Source organism: Crocodylus siamensis, chromosome 3, assembly GCF_052110815.1.
Source record: "Crocodylus siamensis isolate JL-2025a chromosome 3, ASM5211081v1, whole genome shotgun sequence".
NCBI lineage: Eukaryota > Metazoa > Chordata > Crocodylia > Crocodylidae > Crocodylus > Crocodylus siamensis.
Genome location: NC_143397.1, coordinates 220639329 through 220666034, shown reverse-complemented (window position 1 = coordinate 220666034; position 26706 = coordinate 220639329). Strand labels below are relative to the sequence as shown.

Genomic DNA, 26706 nt, shown 5'->3' with positions numbered 1-26706 from the left:
CTTTTTGTTGGGATGGTCACCCCTTGGGCCCTGAGTATCGTCTCCTTAAGGAACGACCACTCATCTTGGACACCGAATTCCCCTGCTTTCAAGAACCCCAGCGCCTCTCCCACTAATCTCCTCAACTCATTGAATTTGGCCCTCTTGAAGTCTAGGGCTACCGCCTTGCTGCAGGCCCTTGACACCCTGCGCTGGATGGTGAATTCCAGCAAGCGATGATCGCTATCACCTAGGTGGTCAAGGACCTGGAGGCCCCTTACCAGGTCGTCGCCTGTAGCGAGGACCAGGTCCAACAGAGCATTTCCTCTGGTGGGACTGTGCACCTCCTGGATTAAGTGGAGGTCCTGTATCGCAGCCAGGAACCTCCTGGAACGGTCCGACCTGGCTGACTGTTCCTCCCAGCAGATGTCCGGGTAATTTAAATCACCCATGACAACTACATCCCTTGCCTTAAGAGCCTCTGCAAGCTGGCCCAAAAATTCCTGGTCCAGCTCCTCCCCTTGGTTGGGGGGTTTGTAGTAGACCCCCACCGTTAGATCCCTCTGCCCATGGCCCCCTTGTATCTTGACCCAGAGCACTTCCACTTGCCTCTCCTCTGACCCCATTTTGCTGGCAGTGTATATGTATTGCTCCTTGACATAGAGCACCACACCCCGCCTTTCCTACCTTCTCTATCCCGCCTGTAAAGCCTATAGCCCCTAATGCTAACTGCCCAGTCATGGGATGAATCCCACCAAGTTTCTGTAAGCCTTATTATGTCTGGGTCTGAACTGGTTATTCTGAGGGCGAGTGCCTCCTGCTTATTCCCCATAACACAAGCATTGGTATATAGGCATTTAAGGGCCTGCCTAGCTGTGCGTGCCACCCCACAATTTGGGAGACTGTTTGGACCCGTTTCTTACCTGGGCACTCCTAGCATTTCTTACCTGTCTTGCTCGGGTGGTGTCTCCTCCTCTTCCTGCGGCCCCCTCCCCCTGCGATGCTAGTTTTAGCATCCTCTGCTTCTTCCAGCCATCCACCCTTCCAGTCTTTCATCCATCTTTCCAGCCTTCCATCAATCCCCTCACAGCCAGACACTCACTCACGCATGGACGCAAAGACGCTTATCCATTCACAGATGTCATGACCCAACAGGCACTGCCACAGACCATGGATGACCCAGCCCCATCCTCCACTACCAGCCAAACCCAGGCACACAACTGAGAGTACACAGAGATAAGAAATCTAATCACCATCTGAAGTGAGGAAGAGATCCAGTGCTATCTCCACAACAGAGACCTTTTCAAACACATTGCCCAGCAGATACAGATGTGGGACTACAACAGGGACTGGGTGCAGTGCCACACCAAGACCAAGGTGATGAGAAGTCTGAACCACTACGTGCTTGAAGCCAACAAGCAGTCTAGAGCCCAGAGACAGATCATGCCCTTTTATGAGGAGCTGTCCAACTTTCTCACCAAGGACACATTGTAGAGAGGCAACAGCTGGGCACCGGACTACCAAGCCTTGACCCTGAGATGTTGCAGAGTCACTTGGAAGGACTGGATGTGTTTAAGTCGGCAGACCTGGATGAGCTCCATCCGAGGGTACTGAAGGCACTGGCTGATATCATTGCACAGCCACTGGCAAGAATATATGAGCACGTGTGGCGCATGGGCCAGGTCCCAGAGGACTGGAAAAGGGCAAATGTGGTCCCTATTTTCAAGAAGGGGAGGAAGAAAGATCCAGGCAACTGTAGGCCAGTCAGTCTTACCTCCATCCTTGGCAAAGTCTTTGAAAAGATTATTAAGGCTCATATATGTGAGAGCCCAGCAGGAAAAATTATGCTGAGGGGAAACCAGCACGGGTGGTAGATCATGCCTGACTAATCTAGTCTCTTTTTATGACCAGGTTACAAAACACCTTGACACAGTAGATATTATTTACTTAGACTTCAGGAAGGCCTTCGATACGGTATCCCACCCCATACTGGTGAACAAGTTAAGAGGCTGTGACTTGAATGATTACACAGTCCAGTGAGTGGCAACTTGGCTAGAGGGTCATACGCAAAGAGTGGTAGTGGATGGGTCTGTAACGATATGGAAGGGAGTGGGTAGTGGGGTCCCGCAGGGCTTGGTCCTTGGACCGATACTTGTCAATGTCTTCATCAGTGACTTGGACAAGGGAGTGAAGTGTACTCTATCCAAGTTTGCGGATGATACAAAATTGTGTAGAGAGGTGGACGCACAGGAGGGCAGGGAACAACTGCAGGCAGACCTGGACAGGTTGGACAAATGGGCAGAAAACAATAGAATGCAATTTAACAAGGAGAAATGCAAAATGCTGCCCTAGGGAGGAAAAATGTCCAGCACACCTACTGCCTAGGAAATGACCTGCTTGGTAGCACCGAAGCAGAAAGGGATCTCGGAGTCCTAGTGGACTTCAAGATGAACATGAGTCATCAGTGTGACGAAGTCATCAGAAAAGCTAACTGCACTTTATCATGCATCATCAGATACATGACAAACAGAACCAAGGAGGTGATACTTCCCCTCTATCGGGCGCTGGTCAGATTGCAGTTGGAATACTGCGTGCAGTTTTGGGCACCTCACTTCAAGAGGGATGTGGATAACCTGGAGAGGGTCCAGAGAAGGGCCACTCATATGATTAAGGGCTTAGAGGCCAAGCCCTATGAGGAGAGACTAGGGCACCTGGACCTCTTCAGCTTCCGCAAGAGAAGGTTGAGAGACGACCTTGTGGCTGCCTATAAATTCATCATGGGGGTGCAGAAGGGACTTGGTGAGGCTCTACTCACCAAGGTGCCCCTGGGGGTCACAAGAAATAATGGCCATAAGTTAGCAGAGAGCAGATTTAGACTGGATATTAGGAGGAACTTCTTCACAGTTAGAGTGGTCAAGGTCTGGAATGGGCTCCTAAGGGAGGTAGTGCTCTCCCCTACCTTGGGGGTCTTCAAGAGGAGGTTGGATGGGCATCTGGCTTGGGTCAGCTGAACCCAGCACTCTTTCCTGCCTATGCAGGGCGTCGGACTCGATGATCTATTGAGGTCCCTTCCGACCCTAACATCTACAAATCTATGAATCTATGACAGTGTCACTGACAGCCCGCACACTTATGAAACCACTAGAGGCTTGGAGGATGACAGGACAACTGGGTGCCCAGGAGTCCAGGGGCCACAGGGCAAGACCACAGCTGCTGGAACTAGCCCTGGGGAGTCAGATGCATTGCTTCTGATCCCCACCTCATCACAGGATGTGCACCTGCTTCTGGAAGTGTGCTGGCAGGACATCTTCTCACCCATGACTGAGAGCACGGAGCACGGGACACAGGAAGAGAAGAAGAGCTCCAATGTCATGGACTTTGGGGCTCAGGACTTACAGTCCAGGCACATGCCCTCTATCTTATGGGAGCCCCACTACACTGGACCTTGATTCTGGAGACCATAGCCAAGCTTATGGGCCCTGGGACACTGTTCCCCATGCTGGGGCAATAGCTATTCCAGACCCACTCCTCTGACACCTCACTGCCCCCTTCCCAGAGGTGAAGAGCATGTGTAGTGCCCCATTACTAGCACAGCAGCTACTATGCCAGCATGACCCAGATGAGCCATGGCCAGCCATCCCCCAGCTTCTCCTGATGACTCAGGCTCTGAGTGAGGATGCCATGCATCCCAGAATAGTACAGCTGCCTCCCTGATTCCCCAAAGCTGTGATGAGGACCCATGTCCTGGGGGAAAGGAGAAGCCTCTGCAGGGGGAAGAAGGAAAGGAAGGGAAAGAGGAGCAGAGGGAACTGCAGCCACTACAGGCTGATCCTGTGGTTACTGCCCTCTCTAAGGCCGTTGTGGCCGAGAAGCTCAGAAAGGGGTTGGGGGGGCGGGAGGGGGGAGGGAGGAAAGGAGGTGCTGTTGGGATGGTGGTGCATGGGGAGAGGGTGAATTGCCCCACCTTGCCTACTCACCTTGCCTGGTGCTGGGCACTAGGCCCATAAGTGCTCAAAAGGTTTCTGTCCTTCAGCACTCAGCAGAGAAGTGACCCTGTCCCATCACGTCACCCCCCAACCCCTGCCCTTCCATGCTGGTGTTCAGCCAAGGTCCCTTCTCTTGCCCTGACCTCAGGTGCTTATAAGCTCATGTCCTATTCAATGGGAACATAACTCTTTAATTGACACCTCCCCACCTTATCTCTCAGGGCCGAGCTGACCTCTAGAGAGAAGTGAGCCCCATTGCAGCTGCCCTGAGCAGTTGTGCAGAACTACCTTCCCCTCCCCACAAGCAGGCATGGAAAGGCACTGAAAGTGTTTATTAAACTCCACAGGTAAAGTGTAAACATCAGTTATAACTATGGGTGCACGTTGCTCTGTGCCGATTGGCATCACCACAAGCCTGGCTGACACCAAAATCAGGGATAGGAGATAATACGTAGCTATGCATGAAAACCACTGCAGTTATGGTACACTGGTCCAAGACAGGAACGGATGTGACAGCAGAAGTCCCATGTGGAAACCATTATCTCAACCACTCCACTCTCGCTGCCAGGGTGACTCCAGGTTGTGCACCCGGAGAGGCTGGCAAGTGGTGCAATAGCACTTCTCCCCGTCCCTTCTGATCTGATCCGTGGGTAAAGTCCATTGGGCACTGGCTGATTCCAGTTCTCATAATGCAGGCAGTCACTGTACCAACTGCTCAGGGTAACCCCCAACCTCCCTTCCTGCAATCGTGGCCCCATCCCAGTCCCAGACCAGCCCCTCCCATATCCTAACTCCTAAAGCAAAGCCATCCCTCCCCCTGCCTCTTCCTGGAGTATTCTTAGTAGAAGAATAGTGCTGGAAAGGCCATGGCAGTGCACAACAGTACTCTTTTTAGGCAGCAAGTCTGGGGAAACTATTTCTGGGTCAGGTCACAGGCTGAGTAGCTTGTCAATAGCGGGGGTCATGAATTCTTCCGTGTCCTCTTATTGTAGCAGAGGCACAGGTACAACTCAAGGTGGATTCTCATGTTGAATGGCAAACCAGTTCCCTGGTGCATCATCAAGCGAGAGGGCTCCTCTTCAGTGTCAAGATACTTCTGGGGGACCATGTCCAGCAGCAGGAGCATACTGGCTAGGGATCCCTTGAGAGAAATGGAAAAACTCATTCCTTCAGACCCAACTGACTGTCACCGGAAGAATCTTGGGAGCATAGACCTGGGTCATCAGGGGCTTAATGCTTCTCTTGAATGGGAAGCACAGGGGAGGTTGGTGGAGTAAGAACCTCACTGTCCCAGCTGCACCCTACCCCAGCAATGTTGGGACCTAAGTGCTGCTCCTGCAGGGACCCAGCATTGAAAAGTCTCTCCTGCAAAGGTAGAACAGCAGAAGAGAGCATTGTAAGAGCCCCACCAGCTCTCCTCAGCATGGTTGGTCCCTGCCTACTCTGGGGATGGCCCAGGTCCCTGCAGGAATCAGGGTACCAGAGCAGAGCAAGTGCCCACCACAGTGCCTGAAGAGGGACCAGGCCCACCTTCCCAGCAGCCCTTCTCTGACAGGACCCATGGTTTCTGCTGTGCTGGGTGGAGAGCAGCTGTGTAGCTCCTGGCCCCAGGCAGGGAAAGGATCTAGACAGGGGACTCACCATAGCTCCTTCGGTGTATCCTTGTCCATGCCCAGGCAAGTGATGAGAGGGTCTGAAATGCTTCTCTTTACACTTCCTTTTTATCACTAAAAGTTGCAACCCTGCACAAAGGCTCTGTCTCTGACTTATTTGCAGACTCCACATCCGTGTGCAGGGGGCCAGCTCACGGCAGCCAGGATGGTAGCTCAACAATGGTCACCTGGACACCTGAAAAGTGAATGAGAGATGTATGTAGGAGGTGCTGGCAAAGTAAGGAAGAAATGTTACAAGCTCTGGTTGCAGCCCCTGAGCTCAGGGCACACACTGCAGACTCCTGGCACCAGAAGCTGTGGGACCAGCATGAGGAATGACTCAAAATGTGGAGGGGGGAAATGGACAGGCTGGGGGTTGCTTACACCTGGTCTGCCAAGCCCATGAACAGGTTCTCCAAATGGCTACCCCCTGTTTGGAGGAGACAACTTGCAGCACCAGGATAGAGAGTTTATGCACAGGGTCCAGGACTGCCTGGGGTCCTACTATGACAACACTGATTGGTGCCAGTGTTGCCTCCCATGGAGTACCCCAGGAACCTTAGAGATAGGTCCCCATAACACTTCAAAGGTCATGCTCCTTTTGCCTTGCTCCCAAAAAGGCTGCAGTAGAAATGTGTGGAAAGGCTTAAGAATTTTTTTCTTATACCTGCTGAAATTCAGATGACAGGAGCACACCTGCAGCAGTGCAATATCAGATGCAAACTAAACAATGCTTTGTAAATGCAACATGCCTAGAAACAAGTGATGATGACCCTTGTGAGGGCTGCCGCAATCTACAGGTTAGGAGTCCCTGTTTTACAGGCTGAGTGATAAGCTTCCTACAGCACAACCACCAGTCTGATTGCAGATTCTGTCTTTTTAAATGCTTTCCTGAGCATTTTCCTTGGTGCACCAGTGCTTATTCTCATCTGCTTTTCTTTGGCTAGATCTGGTTAGAGTTCTTTGTTAATTTTTTATACATTTTTGTGATATCATTTGGAGATCCTTGAAATATTTGCCAACTAATTTACAAGAATTATTGCATTGTAAAAATATTCAGAAAACCTGGACGCAATTAATTTTATGACAAAATGATTTACTGGAAAACTCATCTATAGTTAACCCTTTAATCCTTAGGTTGCTGTACCAAAAACCTTTCCAATTGAGCCTTGTTAAATCCATATTAGGCTAAAGCAGTCGTATGGTAGGGAAGTGCATTTTCAGATTAAAAATACTGATCAATACTTACACCTGTATAGTAAAATGTTACAGTATACCCTCTCTTCCAGGCCTTTATGGGAGACAATAGGAATTGAACAATGATGCTTCCAGTAAATGAATACAACTCAGCATTTTATGACCTTGGTCTCAGTGCTGTTAAAGACCTGACTTAAAGTTTGGGTGAAATTAAGTTTGGGTGCTTAAATTGTTAAATTTGATCTATAAAGTTCTAAATGGCTTGTGACCCACCTCTGTGAATTGCCTTTCTTCTCATGTTTCTGTAACTGAGACGAGTAGAGACAACCTAACTAGAACAGCTTCACATTCAAAGTGGTCACCAAGCTTGGAATATATTTCCCCTGCCTCAGTTCTGCAGAGGCCTTAGACACTCAGGACTCTCAGTAACAAAAGGCCAGGTTGACCTACACATCAAATTGATTATAACAGCATCTGAAACTTAGACTGATTTCAGAAGGTCACACTGATATCATATAAGGACTCCTCAGAAAATGAGGAGAATGGGACTGGAAAAAACGAAGAACATTGCAATTAAGAATAAGTGCAACAACCAAAAGCTGCATTTTCTCTGTGTTGTTCTTCCGTCTCACCTTAGGTGTATGAACTTTGTGCATGGTCACACTAACAGCAGCAACATCCACTCCAGTCTATTTCAGCTGACTTTTCCCCCTGACCTGAAATACTGTCAAGCAGGAAAATTTCCCTATAAAATATCTTTAACATCTAAACAGAAAAAGAATGAGGGATATGGTTAAAATAAAATCCTTACTTAATGCTTTACATTTTAAATGGTTTATCTTGTTTTTTATTTCCTTTTTTCCTTTATCTTTAGTAAAAACTATAGTTTCTACAATAACTGGTATTGCCACAGGAGTAAACAGGCAGAAGTCTCTGTACTCAAACCCCCAAACAATGCCCACTGTACAGAGTGACTGGACATATTAACATCTGGGCCCATTTATTCCATCAGAATTAACAGAAGACCTTTGGGTCCCAAATAGTATCTACTGATGCTCTGGGCCTGCTCCAAAGACTGCCTACATGCTTTTAAAGTGACTTGTCCGGGCCCGTGCTTATGAACAAAGAGTTTTGTTTGGGCCAGGTTTTACCTGTGGTGGGTAAGCTGCTGATTTTGATTTTATTAATCAATAATAAAAGTCCCATGTGTATGTGATAACCTTCCAGACTGGTTTTGTGGTAACATAAAATATCACCAGTACGATGACATGCACTTTTCTGTTTAAACTTTTTCCTTTAAATCTTTATATTTCAGATTTTTGAAACCACCTCCTTTTTGGAGCTTGCTTGATTCTTAAGATTTTCATATTAACCTTATCACTTTGGTAAATGAAGAATGGCTTGATGAATGCTAATTCTGGCAACTGATATTTGTTCACCCTGAATACACATTTACCATGATCTACAAGGCATGTATCACCACGTAGTACGGCATCATCCTGTTCAATGGTCTCCTACACTTATTTCAGTGTTTTCAGTCACATTAGACTACTGCACCACATGGCCTTCCATGCCAAGTCTTGCCAAAACTGTATCCAATGTATTCCGTCTCCGTAATAAAGCATGATCTCTGCCTAACGTACTTGGGACTGCCTTTAGACAGAACCCTGACTTTTTGGGAACATCTAAAGAAAACAGCAGCAAAGGTCAAATCCTGACACAACTTGCTAGCCAAGCTTGCTGGACCAATGCATGGAGCTGCAGCCACAACACTCCAGACTTCAGCTCTTGCCCTATCATACTCGGCAGCAGAGTATTGTGCACCTGTCTGGCAAAGATCATCACATACTGCTGACAATCAGTTGAATGCAACCATGTGTTTCATAACTGGAACCTTTCACTCAGCTCCTCTCCCCTGGCTTCCTGTCCTTGCAAATATCACTCCCCCACACATTTGTCACCTGATGATGACCTGAAAGTTGTACCTTACCTACCACTCTACAATGACATGTTTAATCCACCCAAGGTCTGCATTCCTTTGCAATGCCCCTTACGGAGCAACCTCCCTGACCAGGATCTGTTTGCAGAAGCCCTCTGGATCAAGGAATGGAAGTCACAAACAAGTTTCTTGTGACAAACCTCACTCATCAATCTGCTGGCTTTGAATAATCATGGTGAGCATGGCCCCCGCTAAACAGGTTCAGGACAAGTCAAGGCCCCTGAGCAACCAACCTTCACTTCTGGGGCTTCAGTGATAACACATCGTGCACTTGTGAAGAGATACAAACAATGGCTGCACATCACTGAGGATGTCCCCTCTACAAACTAGGAGGTGGATTAATAACTTCGAACTCAGTTACCAAGGAAGCTATTGCTTGGCTTTGCGGGTTTGCATTTGCTAAATAAAGAAAGAAGAGGCAATGTAGCCCATGAGCATCACTCTATTGCTATGCAAACCATCATCTTGTATATCCATTATGAATGTCCCAAACCAGTGCACAACTGGCCAATAGCATCCTGGGTCTGTAGTCACAAGGCAATCACTACTTTCTTCCAGGCCTTATTATCCGGGGCCTCAATGGCAGCATTTGCACACCCCAGAGATCTGGAGGTCTTGAGATTTTGCAAGCTGTCCAAGCTAGTAAGCAACTCAGTCCTACTAGCCTGTAAGTCACGCTCCAAACTGAAGAGAGAGACACTACCTAGCAAATACTTTTTCAAGAACTGCACTCATCTGGTGTGGCCATAGTGCCTGTTCATTGTAGCAAAGCTGTCTGGTTTCTGCCTCTGGCTGGCTGCAGATATTGTCAGAATAGTGTCTGTTGCTTCACAACCGATTTTCAAATGCTCTAGCTTCTGCTCTGTCTTGCCAGGCAAAGACGACGACTTGAGCATTCTTCCAAGCTTCCATTTTGAAAAAGTGACCAGGAAATGGCATCAAACCCCATGGACTTGGATTTCTCCCAGTTCCCATGGGCTTCCAAAAAGGCCTTTCAAATACTCCCACAAACAACTGCTTCAGGGAACCTTAGCCAGATAGGCTACCCATAGCATAGCCTATCCAGAAGCTAGTAACTACAAACATATAGTAAAGCTTAAGAATAGATACGTGGCAAAGATACACCTGCATCAAAACAGTGAATTTATACATTTATACATAGCTATCACTGTTTTAACTAACATTTCTTTGATTAGCCAGTGTTGGCACACTTTTTAAAATGAAATAACCCTCCTGGCACTGAGAATCCAGCAACCCCAACCATATAGTAAAGATTGTTCTTTGAAACCATGTAAAAGCACAGCATTTTCCTGAATAACTGTGACTCAGTTTCAAGTACTTTCAACAGATCAGGCTTGTACTACATTTTTACAAGTAGGGTGAAGTCTTAAAGCATAAATCATGCTTAAAGCAAAACAACTGTGTAACAATATTACGAGATAAGCAGAACAGAATGCACTTGGATAGTAGTTTTCTAGTCACTAGTGGGGAGAGGGATCATATATCAGATACAGAGAACGGAAAAAATCAAAGAAAAGTAACAGGAAGTGGCCAAATGAAAACCTGGCAGAAATTATCAGTATGAGGGAAAGACTCCAGATGCTTTAAAAATTGTGTGTGTGTGTGTGTGTGTGTGTGGGGGGGGGGGGGGGGGGGGGGGGGAGGAGATGATTCAGTGAACAAAAGATCCACTAGGAGGATGATCAGGAAAAAAATATAGAAGGGGAGTCTCTCACCCACACATGTATATACATACACCTGAGCATGCAGATGCCTGCATGTGTACACACACACACATTTGGGGTCAAAAAGAAATTATTCCATGATCAGATTGGTATAGACTGGAAGCGTGAGGGGCAGGAAGGAGTTTGCCTTCATCTACAGTGGTGGGCTTGGCCCTCTTCCTTTCATGTCTTGAAAGTACTTGAACAACCCTGGCAGCAGCTGGACATTGGTCATTATTGTTCCCCTTTTTTTTACTTGTGGCACGTTAGGGTGCTATGGCTTGTGGTTATGTGGCAGTATTGCACGTGTAGCTTTAGTAATAGGTTAGATAAGGAATTACTTGGGTTGATTTGGACAAAGCTGATTCTGCCTTAGATCTCTTCCAGCCCCTCTTCTATGAAAACCCTGGAAACTGCTTCTAGAAATATTCTACTTGCATTTATGATTCAACCTTTTCATTAAATATGGAAGTATTTCCAACACACATGCAAGCCACACAAGCTGTAAGATTTAAGGGTTTTTATTTGTACATACCTACATGAGGTAGTGCTCAATGACACATGGAGAACATGTGAAGCCTAGGACTGAAAGACTGAAGTTTTTTCCTATGGGGACATCTAGTGCACAGTTTCAATATAACAACAACGCTTTACAACATACTGCCTGAAACTGCAAAAACAGGTTTCAGTTTATTCTCATAATGGTGATTGCTTTATCAGATGTGGACATAACACATGATCCAGAGGCAATTGTGAACAATTTATAGCAGGATTCAATTCTAAGTTACATTGGGGAGTGGTGCTCCTCTGCAAACTCACCACTGAACACACATCGTCATAACTCTTTGCTAGAGATGTAGTTAGCTGTGTTAGTTGAAGTCAGGCAGAAGGCAGGGATGGTGGCTCCTTAGAGCAGGTCTCAACTGGGGACCCACAACACCCTGGGGTGCTGCTAAACCCTTTCAGGGGTGTCACTGGTGCAGTGACCAGGTAAAATCAGACTATATGCAATGCAGGGCAGTAGCACAAGCACGTGCTTCTTGCCTTAGGGTCTCTAAAGCAGGCAGGAGAGCTGGCTATGGCTGCAGTTCTTCCCAGTCCAGGTCTCCCCTTCCACTGTTCTTCCTGGGAGCAGAGGCACATGGGACAGTTCTACCTGTCCCATGCATGTTTCCAGGCGATGCTGGGCAGGGCCAGATCAAGGGCTACAGCACAAGCAGGCTCACCTGCATGCTTTAGGGTTATCATGCACATGCCACAACACTGGCCCTTGCTGGTTTGGGTGTGCAGCAGGCAAACAGGGCAGTTTTACCGGGTAGTAGCAGCAACTGTAATAAAAGTTGCAGAGGGTGCCCTGATTCTGAATCACTTGAGAACTTCCTAAGAGACTAAATGATTCAGAAAGGCACAAACCTTCTGTAGGCGACAGCCTATGTCATTGGATACAAAGAATAATTCATAGCACTTGACAACGTAGGGCTATTGACTACAGAAAATTATGCCTCCCTGCAGTGCCACACACCGCACATTCAGGTGTTCCCCGCATGAAAAACGTGGAGCAGAACACACAGCAGCAGCATGCACCACCTAAAACTGGAGCCTGACCAACCAGAGCCATACTCCGGCTGCCAGCTGGGCTCCAAGCAGCAGGATCACTGCGGCTGCAGCTCTCCAGGTAAGGCTGCTGGGGCCAGTGTTAGCCCCAGCCTCTTCTACCCTACCCAGGGTAATCTGCCACAGGCATTCCCTGGGGGCAAGTAGCAGCAGCACAAGGTGCGCCACTGTTTCTTGTACCAGGAAACAAACAACCATGTTCATGCGGACACAGCCTAAAGGGCCAACATGGCCTACCTTTGTAGTTAGTGTGACACAGTAATGCCAAAGGTGTTGTTTAATGAGTTGTATGACTGGTGTACAAACTTGGGAACCATTCTGAAGATTCACCCACCTGTATCATGAAGACTAGCTGGAGAATTTAAGGTTCTTGTACAGGCATTTTAAATGTACAAATATTCTAAACACAAATCCATCACCTGTTCTATATTATTTTGGCTTCCCTGGGTTCTGGATGACTCTTCTGTGCAACCAATGTTTTGCTTCCATTCCCGCCTCTCCCTCCCCCAGAAAGATTCCCAGTAAATGCAGACAACACATTACTATAGTTGTTTAATTCAGTAATGAGCAAATAATTAATATGTTACACAGTTCAACAGAAACCTTTTCATGTTTGTAAAATAGATCATATCTGTGGAAGAAAAACAATGCTGATTTTTGTGATTCTTTTAAATTGAGCTTAAATGTGTGAATTCATTTCCAAATACTGTATGATCAATAAATTGTTTCATATTTGGATTTTCATTTCAAGTTTAAAGAATCAAACATAAAACTCGTGAAAAGAAAGTTGTATATTTACTTGTATGTTAGTTAGGGAAATGCCACCTTCCAGTAAGCATTTGCATCAGGCTGTCTGCAAGCTACAATTATTCAGTTATCTAATTTAACATTCAACTTTGTTCTCAGAACTCTGTACTAGAATGACTGGAAATTGAAGGCTGTCATTTTTTTAAAAGGTGAACTGTAATGCTTTAAAAACTCAGTAAGTGATGAGACTATGTTTATACTCCCAGTTGACTTGTGTCATCTAAATATAGGGAACAAAGAAAAATGTCAGGCTCTAGCTGATTTTGCAAAAATTAAAAGCCAAACTACAATGGAACGCATCATGTGGCAGCCCAAATCATTAACATAAAATTTGAGTAAATCCAATGATGAAAATTTGTGTCTTAAAACTACCAAAAGACTTTTCCTTGCAAGGGCTGAATTCTCCTGTTTCTTGTCAAAAATAGGTGAAACCTCTACATTTAGAGAAACGTTTCAGCTGTTAAGGTGTGAGCAATGTCAATCAAAATCCCGTGGAACTCATTTATTGACACTGATTTCTAATTCGTTTGGCTTTACTTGTATTTAAATATAACCCATGCGTTCTGTTAATGAATGTAGGGTATCAAGGATCCCATTTAAAGCACTTCAGCAAACTTAAGCTTTCAAGTACTTCAGACTCCACTTTTTAGCTATTTTTGTTTATCCAGCAGACCAAAACCCATCTTGTTAGTTAAATTACAATGAAGATGTTTACACAAAAAAAGAAGAGGCCCTTTTGAAAAAATGTTCACACCAACGTGGAAAGAAACATTTTGGTAGATATACGTTATAATAACCAAATCTGCAGTCAGTATTTCTAATATAGCATTCTCTTATTTAAGCACTGAGTTTCTCAAGGAAAAAAAAAAAGTTTGTACTGTATCAAGTCCACCTTGCTGCAGCCAGACTTCCTTAGCTGCAAGATTTAAGAATCCAGGAAAGCCATTTGTTATGTACACCAGCCAAGACAGCAAGCAGTTAGGAGAATAATGAACTGCATCAGTCCATAACCAGATTTTTTATGTGGAAGCATTGCAAGGGTATGAATCACTGATAACATTTGTTTCAATTGCATTAAAATAAAAAAAAAATGCCTGCTACAAACAAGATAATCATTTTTGTACTCAGAACCTTTGAGCAACATATGTTATCAGCAGATTAGCTGGTTAATAGGTTAACTGATATAGGATACTAGTTTTCTAAGTATTTTCATACTGCTCGTTACACAATTGAGTCACAAATTTCTTCTAATTCCTGTCTCTAATTTGAAAGTCCATAGACATTATATAAGGAATAATACTGGAACTGTCTGTGTACTATTTTATTATAATCACCATTTATACCTCAATAGTGAGTCTAGCAAATCTGTACTGCCGAGACCCTGGAGTTCTTAATAAAACAAAGCCTTTTTTATCTTCTGGTTGACTGGGTAACATATGTAGTAATCCTGTCAAGCTAACAAATCCTAGTGCTTCTCCACAGCCATCAGCCAATGAAAAATCTCCTCGAGTGACAAACCCTAAGAGAATTCTAGAGCAATGTGAAGTAACATCTGGTAAAGGGTCAGACCATAATCCAAGAATTAGGTTTTTCTGCTCCTCAACTGCATTTGCGTTCAGGCTACTAGAAGCCGCACTTTCTAGAATTTTTCCACCATCTTTTTTCTTTTTTCTCTCTTTTAGTTTTACTATCTTGTGCTTGAATATGTCACTGTGTTTGGGTTCTTCAGGACCACAGAAGAGCTTGTCTTCACTTAGGTGCAGAAAATCTTCCTTGGTTGGAATGCAAACCATGGTATGCAACTCAGGGGTACCCTTTCGCAGTAAAGAGAAGGTGACCCACACAAGTGCCCTCGGGTAGCACTTAAAGATTGGCAAGAGGACATCTTCAGTCATTTCCTTCTTCCCCTGTCTAGAAGCAGTGCGTCCCCTCCAACCTCTTCCAGAAGTAGGCTGGCACCAGGCTGATAATTGTTTTAATAACTCTGTGCTCCTGTTTGAGGTATAAAGATGTGTTAGGGATACTTGGAAAAATATATTATGAAAACACCAAGAGTACTGAAAATTGATGTTTCTATTTTCAAAATAAGGCCCTCAACAGCTTTCTGAGTATGTGTGTAAAGGTCTTAAAATTAAAAAGAGAAAGGGGTGCTGGCCAATTCAAAGCCATGTGGTTGTACTACTGCTTCCTTAGAGCCTTCAAAGCGGACTGTTTAAGCCAGATTTACCTTTCTTCAGTGCATGTACTAGTTACACAGAATGAAAGACTCACATCCAGGCACTTCTCTTTACGTGCACAAACACATCCTCTTGCTCAAGCACTGTTCTAAAATCAGATGAAACTGCTAATTAGCTCTACTTTTTGGTAGTGTTGGAGAGATGTTATACCTGTGATAGTGCAGGAAACATGAAAGGGGCAAGCAGTTTTGTGGGTGATATTTTTAATCAGACCAACTGCACGGTTGGGACAGATTTATGCCAAACAGGAGTTCATTTCTAGTAGTGGAGAAATTTGTGAGAAATTTCCACTGGTAGAAAACTTTCCAGGAGAGGGAGCATACAGGTTTCAGCCTGCAACCATCCCTGCTCCTCTGCTCTCCATACCTTCACCAGACTAGGGTGATCCCAATCTGGGGAAGGAATGGGGAGCTGTGGCTCTACTCGTCCCAGTCCCCAGGGAGACTGCAGTAGTGGGAAAAGACATGCCATGACTTCCCCAGACCAGGGGACAGCTTCTTCCATTCTGTTACTGGTTTGGGAAAGAGGTAGGAAGCACTGCCTCACTGGTCCAGCCCACTCTCCTCTTGGACCAGACCTGACCAGAAGTTCATTCTTGCAAGAGAGTTTCTCTCAAAGGGGAGATTTTCCAGGTGTCAACCTAGAAGATCTCTCTCTCAGAGGGTGAATGTTTCTTTCAGAAGAAATTGAACAAATGCTTGTATGCTCAGAGTTTCTACTGGGAGAGTGGCAATTCTCCTGGTAGAAACAGAACACCTGTATGAATCCTCAAGCAAGCTTCTGAACATAATGTGTTACTTAAGGAGAATACATTGCATTTGAAAGTTTTTCTAAGTCTATCCTAAACATGCTGTTGGTCCGATAAAATATACTGCCCACAAAAATCCTTGCCTATTTCCTCTATAGATTGTGACAATCATAGTCCATATCCATATATTATAGACAAGAATGCAAGAAAAGGTGCCAAAGAGGCAGTTTTTAAGTTGACAGATGCTTCTAGATGCATGACTTTTTTTTCTTGTAGATTATAAGATGCTAATTTCTTCAGGTAAAGCGAATCTAAAATATTTCTCCCACCAGAGGCATGAAGCATATTAGCATTCCCAAACAAGTGCCAGCTTAAAAAGTAGCTTGAAGAGGGCTCACTCCTGTGCCTAGTCACCAGTTCCATGGAGAAGAGAGAGGAATAATTGCTGTTGTAGCAGATTTTTATCCTTAGTACAACTTTTGATCAGTCTCATCCCCACCACGGTATGAGAAATCTACCAAGCCAAACTCATTTCCCCATATCTATACTCCAAGCAGAAAACTCAAAACAATTATGACTCTTTGTTGCTTCCCAATTATATAAAGCATCTTTATAGCAGCAAGTAACATCTTGCATGCTTCTGAAGCCACTCTGTCATACCTGAGAACAATGAAGCAATTACTTGCTACAACTTTGTTTTTCTTGCCCAAGTCTTGGCCCTTATTCAATATTTCCGTGATTACATTCCCTTGAGAGCATGTCATTTCCATGTTTTCTTCCATCTGGCTAGTCTCATGAGAAGACTCTGTGACTACTATGGGCTGTGGATCATTATGAGCTTGCTTTTCAGTCACACATCTCTTAATTTCTGACATACATGTAGATTCTCCTTGTGTTTTGTTTCTTTCTTCCCAGTCCTGGGTTAGTTGTTCCCATGGGCAGAAGAAAGGGGTCAGGGTGCCAAGTTTGACATAGTTTGCCCTTTTTGCAGGTGGGCGCCTAAATAATAAAAAGAAAATGGAAGAACTTCCCATAATTAATTTGGAACAGGGAAACAGCATTCATTACAATGCATTAGCATAAACCCTGAAGCATGGGATTAATGGATTAAATAGATTAAATATTACTAAATATAGTATAAATAGGATGCAGCAAGTAGTATAAGCATATTGCAAGCTTGAGTGGAAGAAGAACGAACCAAGGAAGAAAAATCTAATCCAGAAAGAGCTGTCACAACCACCTGGCCTGACCTTCCTTACTTGCACACACGAACTGTAGATTTTCCCCATCATCTAAATTAAAGCACATCCTAAAGACAATAGCAAACTCAAGAATCCTGAGACACTACAAGTTTACTATGCCCCCAAGGCAAACATTCATTCCAGTGCCCAACTTTTCCCTGCTGCCAGGAAACTGCAACTCTTCATTAGACTGTTTTCTCTAGTTTTTGACCTCTGCTACCAGACTCCTGCCTGCATCATCAATGAGGCTAAGCACCATGCCACCACATATCTTCCTTAGATTCAACCAGCCTGCACAATAATTAAGTTTCCTTCAAACTCTCTTTCAGGAATATTCACAAACTAAACTTCTGAAGTCTCATACTACATGCTTTGACTCCATCTCTAGGATTGCCCCTCCCTTGTCTCTGCCATTTTGTTAACTTATCTAGTTCTCTCTTGAAACAAGGCTCATGACCTTGTTTGGAGGGCCATTCTAGAACTTCACTCTTCTGAAAACTAGAGAGAGATTTGTAGCCATCAGTCTCATTTCATTCATGATTAGTGACCTACTGAAATCGTGATTTTGTGAAATCTGGCACTGCCCACAAAATTGGGTAATGCCTGTGAAATCTGCGAGGAAAAAAAAAAAGCTTACTGAAAAGAAAATAAAGGTTCCTCAGAGGAAGCCAGCAGCCCACAGAAGTGGGGAAGGGGGAGAGAGGCCTGCCCACTTGAAGGGCTGTCAGGAAGATGGCTGCTGCCCCTGCTCCTGAATACAGATTGGCTGCAAGGGCTACTACCATGTGGCCTCAACTCCTTTCCACCAATTGGCGGCAAAACTGCATGACTGGCAGCCCTCACAGCCAACCACTGATAAAGGATGGGGCCACCTGGGCCCCTTAGCCAATCAGAGGTGGGGGGGAATGCTGCACTTTACCTGCAAAATGGCTGCTGGACCCCATGTTCTGCCTGAAAAATCAGGGGGCAGCTGCTCCAAATTCAGTAGGTCCCTATTCATGATTAAGCTGTACCTAGTTAATCTTGTACCACAGTTATCCTATAATTTAAATATTTTTCCCTCTCTAGTGTATTTATAAAGAGAGTAATCATTTCCCCTCTCAGTCTTCACAGAGTTAGAATAAACAACCAAGTTCTTTTAATCTTGCCCCAGTAAAGTACATTCTCCATTCCCTTATTCACTTCAGTAGCCCTTCTCTGTAGCTTCCAGTTCAATGTCTTTTGAACCCACTGACCAGAAATGTACATAATATTCTAAATTAGCTTCTCCTACTGTAGGAATGTCTTTTAATGTAGTATTTTTCCTTCCCTATCTCTTATAGAAGCACCCCATCTAAGACATTATAGCAGGGGTGCTCAACCCCATGGCTTGTGATCCAGATCCAGCCTCCAGCATTATGTCATCTGTCCTACAGTGCTCTCCATGGATCCTAGGGGTGTGGTCCCTGCGGGCTGTGGTCCTGCATGCTACATCAGGCACACGGGACCTGTTCCCAATGCATGTGGCCCCTGGAGCCCGATTCCAGCCAGGTGGGTGTGGCACCAGGTTCTGTGCCACTTCTGCCTGGCTGAGATTGGGCCCTGGGGACCCATGTCATCCCTGCCCAGCTGGGATCAGGCTCCGTCTGGGTGGAGGTGGCACAGGGCCCAATCCTGGCATGTGTGGACAGCGCAGGGCCCAAAACTGTGAGCACCACTGCACTACAAGATTGCTCGTTGCTTCATATTGGCAGCTGTTGTCACGTTGTTTGCCATATACAGCCAAATCTGTTTCCTTCTATTTCTTCTGATCAATGAGCTCCCACAAGTGTATTTGACATGGGTGATGAGAGGCAAACCTAGCTTAAATAAGATTGAAAAAAGTTTGAGGTTATTTTCTGTGACAACAGAGACAAATAATTAGAATACAAGAATTATTTTGCCTGATGTTAATTATACTATCAAGTATTGCAATAAGCTTAATTACTGCATGCCCCATTATTTGTACAATGCTTTTAGAAACCTGATATCAAAATGCCTTCTCACTAACTTTATCTTTCTACATTTGGCAGAAATTGATTTTTCCCTTATTTGATGCTAACAGCATGAAGTTTATGGCTTTGTTTACTCCACTGTGTTATCCACCATCACATTAAAACTTTATGAATGAATGAAAGTGTGGATCTAAAAAGGTTTTAATTAAATTTATGGGTCCTATTAGCAGAGCACTTTCTGTCTACAGAACACCATTTTTTTTTGTAATAATGGCATTTCAGACATGAACAGAGGCTCTCAACAAAACATAATTCTAGAAATTAAACAAGGCAATAACAGATCATGACATTTTTAGGGAATATAACTTTTTTTTTTTTTTTTAAATAAAATAGGCCAATTTTCTAAATTAAAAAAAAAAATCAATCTTTGATAAATTCAATTTTACCTCTTGAATTTTTCAAAAAGACTGCTTTCTAGTTCTTTGGCAAACTGAATTCCAGCAGGACAGTCTGGGTAATCATCTGGAATATGAGGTATTCTTTTATATTCAGAATGTTTCAAAGCCTCTTGCAAGCCACCAACTCGTACACCTTGATATATCTGCAAGGTAATAACATCAGTATTTTTCTAAATAAGATTGAAAAAAGTTAAGGCTAAGGCTCCTAGTTAAAGAATGTCAGCTGAAGCACCTTGGAAAAGCAGGACTTTATTGTCTAAGAACACTTAACTTCTATTGCTTTAGTTGTGAAGATGAACTTAAAGCATGGATATTACAGCTCTCAAGATTCATTAGGTGAAATGCTGGTTCCGTTTATGCTTCTTTAGTTTAATCTTCAAAAACTATCAGAAAATCTGGAGAATGATTTCATGGACTATGACTGTAAAGCTTGCCAGGACTATCCTATCATGAGAGCAAAGCCACTGACCAATCTCTCCTTTATTATGCAACAAACATCAGCACAAGTCTTCCATCCACACACAGCTATAAAGTGAACTGCAGAAGATGCAAAACCTATCCAACTTTAAATGATCAAAGCTGAATTTTCCAAGCAACAAGGCAAGAGTATTCTGTCTAATTAAAATTTTTTGAGCTCTCCGAAACAGGAGAGCAATCAGAGATTGCTAATCTTGGCTCACATAGATCACCTCCATTAGGCAGCTGCTGGTGATGGTCCAATCAGAGCTGGACTACAAGCTTGGCAGGGGGCATCATATATGACCTTTTTTGCAAGCTCCTAGAATACACATGGTTTTTTAATGTTTTTTTTAAATAAACACCCTTAAAAGCAGAAAGATTGAAGTTACATGTCTGCATGTTCTCTCACTCTGCCCCCACAATCAAAGCTTCATTTCATGTTTCATCACACTTTCACAGTGGGTGCAACAACTATGGCTGGTTAGTAAGTTTGAAAGATAACTTAACCTACCTTTGGGGCAAGTTTCACATGCATGCCTTAAAATGAAACTTTGATTCAGTAGCCATAAGGGGAGTGTACCAGGACACGTTTCCCCAGATGATCACCGATCAGACCAAATTCCATTTTAATCTGTCATATTTGCCTGCAATTTGTAATGAAAGTCGCTTACAAAAGGAATCCAGAAAGCCATGCCCCAGCCTTTCGGAAGATAGATATCCCAGCCACTTCCCCATCCTGGTCGATCTTCTCCAGCCACTTTCCCTGGTTGCTGAACCAAAAGTATAGGAATCTTGGATTCCCAAGGACCCAAGTCAAGCCGTGATCCAGGTACTAACAGTTCACTTCTCATGCGATTTAAATCCTAAAGTGAGATTCAAAGCAGTTAGGAAAGTTCTTCATAATTTGGTCAACAATTTTCTTCTTTCATTGAACTATTCCATATACATATTCAAAGGGATGTTCTTATTACAATCCATAGGCAGATTCTACACAGGTTATTCTATGTACATTTAAATCTATCTTTACCTATAAACAAAAATGGTTTACATCCAACTTAGGACGCCCATAAAAGAAATACTAATTGCAGAAGGGTTTTATTCCACTCAGAGACTACAGTATTTGCACATCAGGGTACCAGGCTACTATGCTATGGAGCAGGTAAGGAAGCTTAAGAAGATAATGTCGAAATGCAAACTTCTAGAAAACCTCATTATAATTCAAACATATGAAATCAAACCATTGCCAGTTTCGGTTAGGAAGAAAAGGAAAAAAGGAACTCTAGGTTATAAACTAATGCTGGGAGCCAATGTCATAGCTATAAAGGTAAAAAAAAAAAAATCAGTACTGAGGGGTCCTCAATTAAAAAACACTAGTATCAAAGCAACTAAAAATATACAGTACTTCAGTTCTTTTAAATATACTGCATCCTTATATTTCCTTGATGTTAACTCTGCACAGCTATAAAAAGCATTGAAGTTTGTGGTCATATGCACAAATGTCAGTACGCACGCAGTAATTTTTATTGTATTACATAAAAATGCTTTGGAAGTGCTTTCATTATTTATGCAAGGTGGTCATTCCACAGCATGTGAAGCCAGGTCAACATCAAGAGAATATTCAGATAGACATTGCCATCACACAATAGTATCTCATCTTAAAAAAGAGCAGTGAAGAACTTGCAGTTCTGAGTGAATGGAGCTTATGGTGGCTTTAGGCTGTCATTTTGCAATCCTGTTCCTGGGCTGCTCTATGATTCCCAATATTTTTCAGACACAATTTGGGAGCTTATTTGTGTGGAGTTACTAGACACAACAAAGTGCCATATAAAGATAACTGGACTTAGTTCTGAATTAGCTAGTTTGGATCTGGGAAATGGTCAATAGCTCTGTTAGCCTGAGTAGGGCACCATGTTAGAGCAGCCAGGCTGTTTCCAGTACCCAGTTAGCTAATTCAGAGCCAGTTCCAATACATCTGCATAGCATAATATTGCATTGTACAGGCAGATCCTCAATACTCTGGCAGCATGTCCTCAATACTCTGGCCAGCATGACTCTGGCACCAAGTCACAGAACTGTCCACAAGTTCCACAGCATAGTGGACTGCAGTCCAGATGCTACACATATGCTTCTCTCCCTCCAACATGTTCATATCTACAGAACTCTTCTTCATTTTCTCTTCTCGCAAGAATTGAGGATTTTAGAGCCCCTTTATACTGCTCCAGCATTTTCACCTGGTATACACAGGTTAGAAGAAGTGTAAAATCTTTTAAGTTTTTTTAAACAAATGAAGACTTAAAATTATTATACATTCTCAGGAGCAAGCTATCTATCTTGTTAAGCATAAATTAAGCAATTAGTATGACTTAATTGAACTATTGCAAGAGTTCCAAACTATACCCAAAAGAGTGATTATTCCCCACTATTCAGCACTGGCGAGGACACACCTGGAGTTCTGTGTCCAATTCTGGGCTCTTCGCTACAGAAATGATGTGAACAAATTGGACAGAGTCCAATGGAGGGCACCAAAAATGGTGAGAGGGCTGGGGGACATGACTCATGAAGAGAGGCTGACGGAACCCGGCTTATTTAGTTTGGAGAAGAGACGATTGAATGGTGCTTTAATAGCATCCTTCAACTATCTGGTTCCAAAGAGGATAGAGCTAGACTGTTCTCAGTTGCAGAAAACGAAGCAATGGTTTCAACTTGCAGCAGGGGAAGTTTAGGTTAGATATTAAAAAGAACCTCTCTCACCAGGAGGGTAGTAAAACACTGGAACCATCCTCAGAGGTTTTTAAGACTTGGCTAGACAAAGCTTTGGCTGGGATAATATAGTTGGGGATGGTCCTGCTTTGAGCAGGGGATTGGACCAGATGACCCCCTGAGGTCCCTTCCATCCCTAATTTCATATAATCCTATGATTTGAGATAACAGCCTTTATCTTAGCAATGGAATAGGATTCAACTGGGAAACCACTGCTTTGTGAACTGCACAGAGGGTGAATTTTAAATGTCATTATGTGCACTGGAGATGGTAGATGTTAACCAGGTTTATTTTGTTTTTAAATTTAGTAATTCATATAGTTAAATTACCTGCTCTGGGAGTTTATTTTCAGTGACATTCTTACAGACAGTCTGGTCCCAAATAAAGCTGTGAGCACATTCTACAGGTACACCCTCTAGAGTCAGCTGCGCCACTTTCTCAACGTCTATAAGAGAAAAGGAACCTTCATACAAAAAACACATTTTATCATCTTAGATATGCCACATAAAAGGGAAATACAAGTGAAAGGAAAACAACTGGAGAGACTATAGTTATGGGAATGCAGAGGATGAAAATCCTTAATATGAAAGATCAAAACTTCCAAAAGTATCTTAGATTTTTTAAATAGAAATTGAAGCTAAAATAGTTGTGGGTAGCTTAGATCTGAGAAACAATTTTAGAGGATTGAGCAACTAATCTCTTCATCAAAAGGCATTTTGTAACACAAATCTGTTGCCAAGTTCAGCAAAATGAATCATATCTGTAATAATCAACTGGCAGATCTTCATAATCTGTTCTGGAATTTGTAGAACCACCCATTTAGAAAAAAGGCTCAGGTTTACTGGGTTTGGGAGACAAGGAGAAACACCCTACCATGAAGCCTACATCTCAGATCAGCAAAGCAGTAGTGTAACTGAGGATGATTTTAAGCCTCTAAAACATGTTATTAAAATATTATCAGGAAATACTCAGTCACTAACTGGCTGCTTAATCTGTTGTTTTTATGCATTCCTTAGCCTATAAATTGTAAAACTGTAACTTCTTTGAGGCTGGGACCAAGTCTCTTCTATGTTTGCATACTGCCTAGAAAGTTGAAGGAACAACTAGAAACTAGTAAATGATACTCTTAGCTCTGCCGCTGACTTAGTGACATCTTGGCTGGCTCAGCCATTCTGTCCCTCAGTCACTTCTCCATGCCTCATCTGCAAAATGAAGATTCTATCATATCGCCCACTTTCTAACATGTTTTGACAGGTATGGATGAAAAGTTCTGGAATATGGCATGGCATAACATGGCAACCAGCAACCACCTCCCTACCAAAACAAGATATTCTTGTACAATGAAGTCATCACAATTGTTCCATGAATGAAATGTAAGGAATTTATTTTTACTGTCTATGGAACCATATTTGACAAGATGAAGGCAAGTGTAAGGGAAACGCCCAACGAATCTTCAGAAATTGATTAGCTTAAAAAAAAATCCTGCGAGAAGAGCTTGAATTTTTAAATAATTTCTTAAAATGTATATAATTTTTCTGTTAATGCTCAGAAGAAAGTAGTTAGAAGAAAAGGGTGGCACTGACTGTACACAGCCCAGTCACGTACACAAAGATAAAAAAACTTTTAAAAATGTATATATTATCATTTTAATGTGCTATTTGTAACTATGAGACGTGACTTTTAAACTGGCAGTATCCCTTGAAGAATTATAGAGCTTACAAGTTGAAACCTGCTAAGCATTTCTGCGCATAAGTTATAATTTCAAAGGAGATGCACAAAAATAATAATCAGGTTAGATTTGCTATAAGTTGGAACTGCATTCTTTAAGTTTGCATAAATGCAGATGGTTCTGTTCTGACACGGGATCTTTTTCATATCCACCCCAACAAAATAAAGGGTTGGATGTAAAAGAAACACAAATATCTTCAGGAATTCCAAAGAATTTTAGGAACAGACTCTATTTGCTCAATTTCTTCCTTCTGTCTGGGCTGATAACAAAAGTAGAATGGTGTTTAGCCACGATCACACAAAAACAAAGGTGAGCAAGATAAATCTCCTACTTTCCCTCCCATAGCCAGTCTCCTGAAAATCCAGTTCTCTTTACATACTGTCCAAATGCAATCTAGTTCATTCCCTTGTTGTTTCTTTACTTGATTACTGTAACTTTTTTCTCCATCTTATTTTTTTCCACATATACCATTTAAGCCATTATAGTTTATGCAGCTACATCCATGTCAAACCTGAAACACCTGACTACTTTCTAAATTCTAACTACAATCATTCATCTTATTTTCAAGAAGCGCTCTTTCAACTCTCCATTCCTTCTTCTTCCCCTAAAACTCCTTCTAAGTTTCCTTTCGCTGTACCTAAACAGACACTAAACTAGAGGGGAGTCTGAGCTCTTTCTCCAAATTGCAGTACTTCTGAAACTCCTTCATAATTTGAACATAAGCGGGCCTTTCTGATTGACTGGCAATGATCGCACATTGTCAAGAATACCCTGTGAAACATGGGGCTGGCTTTTCCTCTGATTTGGTAGTTATGACAAAGCCTGGATAAGATTAGGCTATTACTGCACTTCTCAAGCAATTTATACCTTACGGGAGTCCCAAACTAGTACGGGTGATCCTGGCTCACCTAAGGCAATAGCAAAACTCCTACTGACCCTTACAAGAGCCAAAATTATTTCCCAAGTTTTTGTTTTTGGTTGAATTGAACAATATGTTTTCTTGGGGGAGGGGGAAGAGGATAATGAGTTGACTTGTGGGGACAGCCTAGGAGGGGAAGTAAGGGGGTGGGAAGACTCCACTGCATGTGAGGTAGGGGATGGGGAGTAGGTTGGAATAATAGGGAAATGTTTAGTTTATAGAGGTACTAAACGTGGGTTGGGATGCAAGTTTTGACTGGGCAGAGGTGAGGGAGGTATCTTTCTGGATCATAGGAGCAGAAGAGGGTGGGGTGGGCTTTGTTTGAAGTTCAGAGATTTGGGGAAGATGGCGGGAAGAGGTTGTTTTGTTTTACTTTCTTATTTTTACTATTTTATTCTGTTTCTATTTTGTCTTTTATTGAAAGATGCCTTGAGCCTCTTTGGGAAGGGCTGCCTATAAATCTGTTAAATACATACACACATAAAATAAAATCAGTATCTTCTAACCATCTTAACTTTGTGTCTTTTCTCATTGCTTCCTAAGTTTGGCAACACCCCCTCTGTCTACCAAGTATCCTGTCACTCTAGCATAAAACCCAGTTCTCTCACCAACTCACTGTCTCTTTACATCCACCCTCCCCTTGTTGCATTTTGTCTGTGTTTTAAGTTTACTGGAGACAAGAACTGTCCCTCGGTTGATTGATCCTACGTGCCAGTAGTGTTGCCAGCAGAACACAGGTGGGTCTATATACAGACCCCCCTGGGGTCATGCCTCACCAACCACAAGGCTTCTGCTACTCCCTTCAGAAACAAGGCCTTCCAAGGTGCATGTCATCCTTGCTGATATACATGCTATAGTGGAGCGACATGGAGCTGGTAGAAGCCACACAGATGTGGATGTGCTCTGGCAGCTCGTGTGGTGGCCGCTGCCTGCTGGTAGAAGTTCTGGTGACAGACGCAGCCTAGTGTAAACAAGGCATACATCCATTTTCTGTGAAGCCCTGTGCACATCCAACTCAATACGAATTGGACATATATAAAACTATTTTGTCTTCTTGAACAACTCGGCCTAAATCTTTAGCAAGCAAGTACCATGCGAAGTCAGAAGTCATTGTTCTTATCAAGAAGGTCAACAGATAAAATGCATGTGCAATTCACAAGAAGGTTCTGTTCTAGAATAGATTGTATTTCCTTCAGTTCTTGGGTGTTTGATAGGGTTTTTATT

At 43.2% G+C, this 26706-nt stretch overlaps 1 protein-coding gene across 2 annotated transcripts in view; it reads right to left on the bottom strand.

The window, feature by feature from the left end:
- Window positions 1-12661: 12661 nt before the first annotated feature.
- POP1 (POP1 ribonuclease P/MRP subunit) overlaps window positions 12662-26706 on the bottom strand; it is a 36481-nt gene continuing 22436 nt past the window's right edge. For both annotated transcript variants that reach the window (XM_090040408.1, XM_090040409.1), the window contains exons 12-16: window positions 23164-23279; window positions 20746-20937; window positions 19604-19758; window positions 16604-16942; window positions 12662-14950 (exon numbers count right to left, since the gene is read on the bottom strand). In XM_090040408.1, the coding sequence (XP_089896534.1) occupies window positions 14296-14950; window positions 16604-16942; window positions 19604-19758; window positions 20746-20937; window positions 23164-23279 (1457 nt within the window). In that variant the 3' untranslated portion in view covers window positions 12662-14295. The remainder of the gene's footprint in view (window positions 14951-16603; window positions 16943-19603; window positions 19759-20745; window positions 20938-23163; window positions 23280-26706) is intronic.